General features: G+C 40.8%; 2 protein-coding genes across 2 annotated transcripts; both read right to left on the reverse strand.

Annotated features, from left to right (window-relative positions):
* Positions 1 to 1,732: 1,732 nt before the first annotated feature.
* Positions 1,733 to 6,873, reverse strand: LOC128690144 (protein O-linked-mannose beta-1,2-N-acetylglucosaminyltransferase 1-like). The gene is made up of 8 exons (XM_070090728.1): positions 6,511 to 6,873; positions 6,200 to 6,327; positions 5,717 to 5,930; positions 5,409 to 5,532; positions 4,475 to 4,673; positions 3,246 to 3,430; positions 1,865 to 1,973; positions 1,733 to 1,747 (listed from the first exon to the last, which is right to left on the reverse strand). The coding sequence occupies exons 1-8, from the start codon at positions 6,746 to 6,748 to the stop codon at positions 1,733 to 1,735; spliced, it is 1,212 nt and encodes a 403-aa protein (XP_069946829.1). The 5' UTR covers positions 6,749 to 6,873.
* A 155-nt stretch (positions 6,874 to 7,028) lies between these two features.
* On the reverse strand, positions 7,029 to 9,581 carry LOC128690143 (uncharacterized). The gene is made up of 3 exons (XM_053778699.2): positions 9,244 to 9,581; positions 8,277 to 8,440; positions 7,029 to 7,313 (listed from the first exon to the last, which is right to left on the reverse strand). Exons 1-3 carry the CDS (start codon positions 9,386 to 9,388, stop codon positions 7,029 to 7,031), a joined length of 594 nt encoding a protein of 197 aa, XP_053634674.1. The 5' UTR covers positions 9,389 to 9,581.
* Positions 9,582 to 11,212: the final 1,631 nt, after the last annotated feature.

The following is an 11,212-nucleotide window of genomic DNA, read 5'->3' on the forward strand; positions in this document are numbered from 1 at the left end:
CCTCATCCGTTTATGATATATTCCACAATCTGCCGATTTTGCAAGGAGAACTCCTGCTGGGGATCCTGCGGGACGGTCCTGATGGCGTAGTATATCCTGAGGGGAGGGCTGAGGAAGGGGTTCTCTTTGGCGAAGGCAAGGTCTTCTTTTGTACCTCGGTAGACCATCCAACGATGGGGTGGGCGGCTATGAAAGGAAGGAATAAGGATATATGAGGATGAGAGCTAAAATTTCAATTTTAATTCGTGCTGTACCATTTTGTCATTGTAAACAAAAAAACTACAAAAAGATCAATCATACTAAAAGTAACATAACTATAATTCCTGAGAATTATATTTGCAGCAGCAGTAAGCCTGGGTGTGGGTGCCTAGGGGTTGGAACAAGTACCAGTAAGGTGAGTTGGGGCAGGCCACGAGGTACACTTGGTTACCGAAGAATGGGAAAGTGATCATCATCCGCAGGTTCTCGTGGATGTCACGGTTGTTGATGCCAAGACACTGGTTCCAGGTTATTGCGACAAAGATGAATCACGTTAGTATTGGTTTCTGTTTTTTCAGCATGCGTATACATATTCACGTCAAACAAACACACACACCAAATTAATTGACACTCACCACAGTAATAAAGAAAATACACAGACGCATAACAAGCTTTTTATTGTGGCAAGTTTCACTCTAGAGCTTTGTTGGTACAATGAGCGAAATGTGGTCACTGTAAATGCTTGCTCAGCACCAGTGTCTTCATCACTATGGGCAATTGGCTGCTGTATATACTCACCAGAGCGATGACTTCATACGATACATGTTGCTTGTTCTCGTCCGGCTGATAGATGTACAGCAGGTAGGTCTTGTTGGTCTGAAGGAACAGGCAGAAGGTGCAGTCAGGCAGTGGCTTGTGACTTAATGTGAGAGCTGCGGTACACGGAGGAGGGGCAGGAAAAACAGGATAGAGGAACGAAGGAAAAACAAAAGGAAGGGAGAGTGAGAAAAATAGGAAGAGAGGGAGAATAAAATAAAGGATGGAAGGAAGAGGGAGAAAAAGCGGGAAGAAAAGTAGTTGGAATAGTATGAAAAATTGATTAAATAGAGAGAAATGAGGTGAGATGGAGGAAAAGCATAAAAGGGATGGGAGGAACGAGAAAGAGAGAAAATATGAATGAATCTTGCTCAAAAGAATTGAAATCAGCTGCAATTTCTTAGATCATGTATCATATTGTTGACTAATTTTACCATAGGATAGACCTAAACTTGTAGGGGGGTCATACAGAGCATGGGAATGGGAGGTAATAAAGTTTTGATCCAAGGAAAAAGAAGGTAGCTCCTGGCCAGAGCATTATTGCCAGACATTGAGCCTGTGTAAACCTCGTAAGGTGATGAAATACTGACTTTCTAAGGAGGCTCGGTGGGGGGGGGAGATCTTAATCCAAGAAACTTGACTTATACTTCCCTCTCCTTGTATCAAACTTGATTACATTCCATACCCACCACCAGGAGCTGTATGATCTCTACGTCACTGCAGGGTAAAGTGAACCCCACACACCAGGAATGTAAAACAGAGCAGAGGCAGCATTTTGTTTGACGCTTCGCCCTAAATAGACGGTCAATCTCAGTTTTAATTGAAACGTCTTATATAAGAAAGTCTGGGTGTGCTAGGTGTGTTTTGCATATATTCCCCATGACGTGGTGAGACGCACACACGTAAAAAATAATCATCAACGGGGGAGATATTGACCTTACATAAAACAGCTCTAAAAGAGACAAAGAGTGAATATCCATATATATATTGTAAACATGTTTGTGTGATTCGTTGCATGGTGGAGTCTCTGACATTGTGCAAGAATCATTGAGGTGGATGACTCACTGACCTGATGGGTGGGGAAGGGAGTGACTTCGCATGGATGCTGCTTGAGGCTGACCACCACCGCCGAACTCATCTCCTCTCGAATGTGAAGTTCGTAACTACCTTCATGAGCGCTGAGAGAGAGAGAGAGAGAAGCAGGGGTGAGAGGTGTGCCAGCAAGATAGGGTGTTTGTGTGAGGATTTATTTAAGAGGCTGTTGGTGACTGTGATGTCATTGGAAAGCTCTGTAAATAGGGAGTCAAGGGTAAAGGCTCTCCTGTAAACAAACACTGAAGCATTCACTAGATGTATAAGGAAACTAACACCTCAATGAAGCTTTAAGCGAAGCCTACACAGGTTCACGCTGTTATTGAAGACATTTCACTTGAGTATAGTGTTTTTAAGTAATAAATGGAACACTAAAGTACAAGCGTATGTACACCATCGTAGAAGATGGGGGAGGAGTGAGGGGTGGATGATGAGGTAAGAGAAGAATTGTTTTGTTACTTCCAGTTAAGGCTAAACAGTTTGGCTACACGATAATACTTTTGCATAAGGTGATGCGGTGTTAAACGCCCCATAGTTCCCATATAAGCTGGAATTTTGTACTATAATATTTATGCATTTTCTTGTATATCTGTCTTTCTCTTTCCTTTTTTTTTTTTAAATTGGTATTCCAAGCCATGACTTAGGCGTGTTTGTCACTTTGAACCAGACGTGTTGTGTTTGTACCATATATATATATATATATATATATATATATATATATATATATATATATATATATATATATATATATATATATATATTAAATGTATTGTTGACCCGTTTCGGCCATAAAATGTATTGTCTCACATAAAGGAGTTGCGTAGATTCCAGCATCGTGTCTAATCCTTTTATTAGATTCGCTCTGTTCCCTGGTAGTGTTGAAAATTTTTAGTTTTGTGGTGCCATTTCTCTGCCTCCCATGATGAAATTTTTGGAAGACATTAAGAATCCTGGGGGGACTGGAGGGAAACCTTACGAGAACGCCACGTTTGGTTTTGTTGTGGTGCAAGTAAAAGTGTTTTAAGTGGTCTTGTTTTGGGTTGTCTGCAGACCGTGAATTTAAGGATGTTTTTTTTTTTATCAAGATATCAAGAATCTTGATGAGGTAGTCAGTTTCTCCCTCCATATATTCAAACAATTCTACCATTCCCTGCTTCTTGTAGCAACACTTAGGTTTGTATGTCGGTGGTTCATTCATTACACTTACAACAATGGCACCAAGAAATCTTTCTTATCTCTGTTGTCAATTCTTATGATACTCACGCATTACCACGAAGGATTCTTTTTTTTTTTGTACTATTGTGACCGAGGGAAAGATTAGGAGAAAATGAAGTACATACATATAAAATGGATCTCACCTCTCCACGTCGAGCATTACATTAGTGGCGTTGTTAAGAGGCTGGGAGGAGAAGAGGAGCTGATCGAAGCCAGAGATGTGGGTACCACCCCCGCCCATGTGCCGCGTCCTGGGCACCTCTGGGAGTAGCATGTCCCGGTTCCCCATCACCCTCGCCCGCACCCACCAGTCCCACACAGCGTTGCTCTGTCCACACCCGGAACACTGTCAGTTTAATCTACTCCACTATGGAAAAGTTGCAGAAATTAAAACTGGAAAAAAAGAGAGAGTTCAAAACACATTGAAACCGCTGAAAATAACAGACGAGGAATATAAGGGATCTGGGGGTAACCATGTAGGAAGTAAACCTAGAAACTGCTTATGAAACTGCACTAAGTTATTCCTTAGGAGATGACAGTATTTTCATAAATGGTTCAAGGCTTTTCAACACCCCTCCCATCATTAAGGATCCAAGACTTTTCAGAACCCTTCCTTGCATCATTAAGAATCAAAGGCTTTTCAACACACCTCCCCTCCATCATAAATGATCAAAGGCTTTTGAAAACCGTTGTTTTTTTTCCCCATGATTAAGGATACAAGGCTTCTAACACCCCCTCCCCCCTCCCCCCTCCCCCCTCCCCTTCGGTTATGAAGGGTATTACTGGACCAACAGAACACTTGATAAATTATTACAAACAATTCCTGACCATCCAGGCTGTAGTGACTACGTTTAATGTGTCATAATGGAGTAATGTTAAGTAGATGTGTTTGGGTCACTTCGCAGTCCGAGAAAGATATACCCCGTATAGGTAAGAGATGGCTAGTGTGTTAAAGATATAATTTAAACACGACACATGTGTACCATTATTTTATTTATTTATTGATGAGTTTCGCTCAAAGGAGCTGTATCAAATCAGTGACTTGAAGTTTGAAGCCGATCTGATAAGGAACTCTCAAGTAATCGCACGGAAACCTCTGCGGAAGAAAAAAATAATTCTGACAACCACTAATTTTCTCAAAAAATTATTAATTCTTCTTGATTACGACACTGCCGGATTAAATTACCTAATCATCCTGATTTCATATTTCATCTTCTCAACTTCTACAACTGCGGCTGATTGCAAATTGAGTGTTTCCCCTCGGGGAAGAGGGGGAATGTTTATCTGAGGGGTAACGGGTTCTGGATCAGGGGTACTCACCCCGGGGGAAGAAGTTTACCTGGGGTAGGGTTCACCTAGGTTAGTGGCTCACCTGGTTGATAGGGACCCAGTTCGCTAACATGTCCTCCGCGTCCAGGCGAGTGGTCATCCAACCGTAGCCAGGGATGCCATGGGCACGGTACAGCCTGCGGCCGTCGTGGGCGGTGTGGGCGAAGGAGTTGTAATTGTATGCGTTCACGAATATCAAATATGGGTCTGACTTCAGCAGCGGAGCCGTTTGGTGGAAATAGCTAGAATGAAAACGATAAAGATGAACCTCAGATGTGTTGTTCTTCCTTTATTCTTATTCTTTTTAATGTTATTTTCTTTTCTGCACAGCCAAAAACAGTAACAGTTTTTTTTATATGTCAACAAGTCTTCCATTAGTAGTTTGGAATTCTTTATTCTCTTTATTTTGATTTCAAAACTAATATTTATTCTGACAATCTCCTTAACCATTAACACCTGCTCTTCTATGTCAGTTCGTAATGATTTTGACATTACTATCAGCTGTTTGTTGTGTGTTGATCTAATGCCTCCATCCACATTATCAACAAAGGGCTAATAATGTTTTAAAATTTATCTTGAAATGCATATAACTTTCCCTTACTCCAGTAATTTTCCGTATAAAGTTTTCTGTGCATATTTTAGGACACCAGTTATATATATCACTCCATTCCCTTCATTGTAAACAGATAGATACGTCCTTTCTCTAACCTATTATCGCTGACGTCCGTTTACAAGAACAACTAGTGCGATTTTGTGTATTTGTGTGTGCGAGAGAGAGTGGGAAGGAAGATTGGGTTTCAACGAAAATTATTACGTTTGATACTTAGTTACTGTTTTATGTGGATGCAAATTTATAATTTATAATGTTAATACTAATTTGGCCATTATTATTATAGTTTCATCATGACTATGGTTTTTACTAGTAAAGTATATAGAGCACTTAAGACTTTCATTAGCTAAGTGTAAGTGATACATACGGAATAAAGTCTGGAGCAAGCTGGAGATCATCTTCAAGGATGATGGAGAGGTTGGCTGTCGGGTAGCTCTTGAAAACCTCCCTCAGAGCGAATTTGATATGTTCGTTGATCCTGGCCGAGGATCCTGTGGAACGTTTCCTTTACTTAGTGAAAGAGCAACAAGTCCGTGATGGACACAAGTATGGGGAACGATAGGTGAGAGGAGTAAAAAATAACATTACAAAAAATACGTTAATATAGAGAAGACAGTGGCACTAAAAACAAAAATGCCTAACAAGGTTATAAGCCACAAATATACGGTTACTCACGGCTGGGGGCTGGATTATAGTGATGGATCACTGGCACCTGGAGGAGGGCTGCCAGGGCTTGAGCCTCGGGGTTGTAACCATCAACAAAGATGGTGATGGGTGTGTTGGTACCGCCTGGGCTGGCCCACACCTGCCCCACCTGACGCAGGACGTAGGGCAGCCGGCGAGCTGTTACTATGGCAACAGGAATCGCTTCCTGCATCTTGTACTCCACCTGATGCAAGATACGGCACAAGATGAAAGGGATATTTCGTATTCACTAAAAGGTAATAACCTAATCACTGGGTGTATGAACTACTGTGTGTTCAAAGATCGACAAAAACAAGATGAGCACCTTTTATGAAGGTACACATTATTTATTTCCATGTAACCATGATATGAACCTGTTAGGTCACCTACCAGCATGCGCCTGTCTGTAAACCCGACAACAGCTACCATACAGTGTAGAGACAGGAAGCGACATTAAGGCTAATAATAACTTACTTTTCTTTGGGGGTAAGGTGACCAAGGCGGATCATCACATTTACAGAAGTCACCATAGCCGTCGTAAGTTTCACAGAAGGTGGCCCTCTCCTTCATACCTGCAGCACTGTACCAGCCACACCGCCGCTCTGAGAAAATAGTGTTAGCTAGCATTCAGAATGTGTAATGCTTCAGACTTACATTTAACATGTTGGCTGCATTTAAAAGCTAATGATAATAATTATTAGCATTAGCAATGATCTGACGTTTACATGAGTGCAGAACTATAACTTCAACAACAAACAGAACTGCTAGTGGGCACAGTTAAGCACCATGTGTGAGTGGAACTATAAGATGGAGACAGGTAGGGGCAGCATCGTTGGTGGTGTCCCCTAGACTGGGGTAGACTGTGGTGAGGCTCTCATGCAAGACACCGACACCTTTCTGAGCCAGCAGGCACCAGGATTCACCCCTTCCCAGATGGTCGGCGAAGTGTGAGCCTAGGGACACGAGGAGCTCCACTGTCTCCTGCCCCAGGTACATCGTGAACTCCGGCTGCCACACAGTCATTGGGGAGAGAAGATTGAGAAATGGTCAGCGCCAGATATCTTGTCATTAGAGTTCATTTTATTGAACATATACTTAAAAATTAAATAAGAAGGCAAATAATATTATCTTCTTTAAATTGCAATAAAATCTACATTCTGTTTTACAATAATTATATTAATAATGAATCACACTTCATTCTTCCCACGAAGAACAGGGTGGGGTAGGGTTTAGATCGAGAAAAAGGTTTACAACAGGGAGCAAGACTTTGAAAACAGAGAGAAGAGGATTCAGATGAGTTTTTTCAGGTAGTACTCTTCTGTACACGAGTCGAGCTCCTTGTGGCATTTTTTATAACATAATGCAAAATGAGATTGGTCGTCACCGTGGCGAGAAAGAGGAGAAGCCTGCCATCCGTGGCGTCTGTGATGGCTTGGCTTAGCTGCCTGCTGTTTTCTGGCTGCCAGGTGAGATAGGTGGTGGCCCTCATCACTTTACCTGACCTCTGGTGCAGGGTCATCATATGCACTCCAGCATGGAGCCGAAGATTCTTCCCTTGCTCAAGGGTTTTGTTGACAAGTTTGTATACCTGAATAAGAATTTCTTGTGACAATACACCTTTGATAGATTATATAGTTTTTTTTATCCACACAAACATTGTGGGTACTTGCATTTCTGTACAGTGAGAGACCATAATTGTATGTACACCTTAAGGTTATGTAGATATGAAGCAAATTTTATGGGACTAAAAATATGAGAGAGAGACTACAGTAGGATGGAAGGAAACTACAGTAGGATGGAGGGAAACTACAGTAGGATAGAGAGAGACTATCACTCAAGCTGACCGTACCACTCGGATTGAGTGGTAATGAAATGTTTTAGTAATGAGTTGGCTCTGTATCCTCTGCCCTATCTTTTTCAGTGGTAACTGAAGATCCTGTTACCATAAATGTCAAGATATTCTGATTGTAACTGACTCAGGAAACCGTAATGACACGAATGCAAACAAACCATACTACGGGCGGGGGATAGAACCCGTGATCAGAGTCATAAAACTTCAGACCGACGTGTTAGCCACTGGGCCAGCTGGCTACAATAAGATTGATCCAACTAGGTATATTTATACACCATAGGAAGGTTAGCATAGGCACCACTGTGACCACAAATGCAAGTTTTTACAGAGGAATATCCCGCCAGCGTGGCCATGACGAACTCTACCTCAAGTCCCCACAAAGCCGTCATCATTAATACGTTAGTAAAAGCATGCGCAAAAATTGCGAGAGAAAAACTAAAGAAGAAACTTGGAATTTGGAATATTTTTGGGACAACGAAATCAAAATGATGTGTTAGCAGCAGCAATGGTAAAAGAATCAATAAGTCTTTTGTTTTAAATACCATTGAATTTACAGGTTAAGAGCTGTTAACCTACCTCAGCTTATTTATATGGTAAGAGGTGCTATCCCACCTCACTTGATTTACATGCTATGTGCTGTAATCCTACCTGAGTTCACAAGTTAAAAATTTTGTTTTATTATATACACGCAGAGTTTACCTGTTTTCCGTTGAGCCAGAGTGTGATTCCTGACGAGGAGAGCGCAGCCTCCACGATCAGGTGACCAAATGTGTCCTGTGATGAATCTTGTTGCTGAGTTTGTAACTTCCTGCTGGTGCTGTATGATAGCGTGACCTCTCGTACATGGCTGTGCTGGCTTTTCACTGTGGTGGTAACCGAGATATAAATCGCGTACTATTGATTTTAATGACATCTTTATGTTTGAAATATTCATACACCTTGATTACGAAATTAAAATAGAAAAGTATGAAGATAAAGGCAGATGATATTCATTAGCATTGGGAAAGTTTTAATGCAGTACGCTACCCAAGGCTTAAGCCACGAATTGGAAGCACAAACAAGGATGACAATATAAAGTGGTTCAGTGATTCAAAGAATATATGTTGGACAGGAGATCGTAAACTTAATAGGCATTGAACTAGGGAAAAATGAGAGATGTATTTCCATGAACTGCGAGAAAAGACCGAAGGAACTAAATCCCATATCACAGGTATAATGAAGAATCGGAGAAACTATAATCTGGACATACAAAAATATTTAGAAGTGTAAGCAATATGGTAGATAAAAGCAAGTGAGGTTATATCTGCAAGCTGAACATCCAGATGAGCCAGATAAGTAGTATATAGTATGTAAAGATGGTAAAAATGGCACTGAATGATTTCGAAGTAAACTTCACACGTAGCTTTAAAATAGGAATCTCATACATAAACAGTGCTAGACGGTTATAAGAAAAAAAGGCAGAACAAGGGACTGAGAGCTGCTGAGCTTTCCTTTTCAGTAAGAAAAAAGATTGAGTTAATTCACCAATCACGTATCAACTATTTAGGCTGAAATTCATTCTCTTCATGTTGTTACCATTACTCATTGGATGAATGGCACTAATAAACTCTTCCCTCGGCACCAAATCTAATCTGCCTGTTCATGACCGTGAGATCTACTCACTCACCTTTAATATACTTGGTAACGTCATCGCTGGAGTGCCTCTGGGTATGTTCCTTCTCAAACCTCCTTACCGCCAGCTTGATGGTAGTGAGGTAGAAGGAAACTGACGCGACTAGGAATATAGCTTGTTTTATCCTCCTGGGCGGCATCTCTCGATATTGTACACCTCATGCACGCAGCCTGGGGCACGGTGTTCTTGTTAGGTGTGAACTAAAAGTTGAACTAATTTGTTAATGCATATAGGGCACTTGAAATATACTATTCATTTTTATGTAGGTTTAACCATTCATCTGAGGTTAACTCATCGCCTAGACAGACACACAGCACTTGACGACAGATGATTACTTTTCCTGGATACTAAACTTATAAGATCAGAAAAACATTGGAGAAGCCTTAATTAATTAATGTTGTCATTTCGTATTTCCACTGCTCTTAGTGTGTGATGCACCTGACAGAACACTGTATATGTAACATTTAGCTTAAATGCTTGAAGCATTTGTGTACGTACAACATGCGTCTGATGAACTGTACATTAGTTCCATGATTCATTTTTAAAGCTCCCCCACATACACAACAATAGATTTTTAACAATGCAATGTTAGTGACTGTCGGCACATCATCAATAAAAGACTTGCAACACTGTTGTTGTTGTTGTTGTCACGCAAATGCCACGATAATGATTTTCGTTCCACACAGCGATCCCCTCAAGGAAGGTTCCTTGATGTTGGTGAGGGGCTCTTGATTTAGGGAATTGGATCTGTGCTCCAGTTCCCCGAATTAAGCCTGAATGCCTTCCACATCCCCCCCCAGGCGCTGTATAATCCTCCGGGTTTAGCGCTTCCCCCTTGATTATAATAATAATCCACACAGCGAGGAGTTGTTCCAATAAATCTTGCTTTGTACCTGCATCTTTTTTGCAACTTAAGCTGTAATGAACCGTCCTTGTGTTCGGGACTGAAATATTCCCTCGATATTATATATATATATATATATATATATATATATATATATATATATATATATATATATATATATATATATATATATATATATATATATAACATGACAGTTTTTCCAAGGGTGGATCACGCTGCTGAACACCAGGGCAGAGTGAAACAAACACATCCCACCGTGGTCAGAGACTGACTTACCTTTTAAAATACTGTAGAAAACAAGACGCGGAAAACGCGAACTGGTTTTTAGCGTGGTAATGAGGGAGCTTAGTAGGCAAGGAGGAAGTCCTCTAATTTATAGGGAAAATATGCCCCCGATGTTTTGTTCGTTTTCTATGTAAGCCCCGTCCTCAATTTATGAAAGTTCCCTGTCAATTTTCAAATGATGTTTTTTTAATTAATGTTAGGGGATGTTAGATAAATCTTCAACAAAGTATTTAACTACAAAAAACAGACCGCTACGTTTGGTAATCGGTAGCTGAACATCAAGAGGAAACGTTCAGAGTGCAGTGAGAGAGGCGCCTACACTCCACCAAGGGTAGTGGTCATTCACACGTATAAAGAGGTTATTTCCCGTGTTCCTGCATCCTTTACTGGCGTCACACGTGCTTCAGCACTTGACTGACCTTCACAGTTGCTCCTCCACCTTTCACAAACGGTCAAACGTGCTACACAACACTGACCTTCACATTTGCTCCACCCTTCACAGACCTTCACACGTGTTCTCCCACTCTTCAAGCAACAGTCTAGAATACGCATGTTGTCTTCACTGTTGAGTTACAGCCAAAACAGGAAAATCTTGTAGAAATTGAAGCTAAACGCTTTACATTTACTATAAACAGTTTTCATTCGGCATTTATAATGATAATGCTTTGAAATGATTATAATGAGACATAAGCATTATAAAGCATTAAAGATTGTTAATGAAAAGCTGCGTTAGTTTATTGTCGTTCTCAGCCAGACTAATAATAGTACTGCAGATGTGTGTACATATCCTGTTTCTGTGTTATTGTGTGCACG

This window comes from Cherax quadricarinatus, chromosome 32, assembly GCF_038502225.1.
Source record: "Cherax quadricarinatus isolate ZL_2023a chromosome 32, ASM3850222v1, whole genome shotgun sequence".
In the NCBI taxonomy this organism is placed as follows: Eukaryota; Metazoa; Arthropoda; class Malacostraca; order Decapoda; family Parastacidae; genus Cherax; species Cherax quadricarinatus.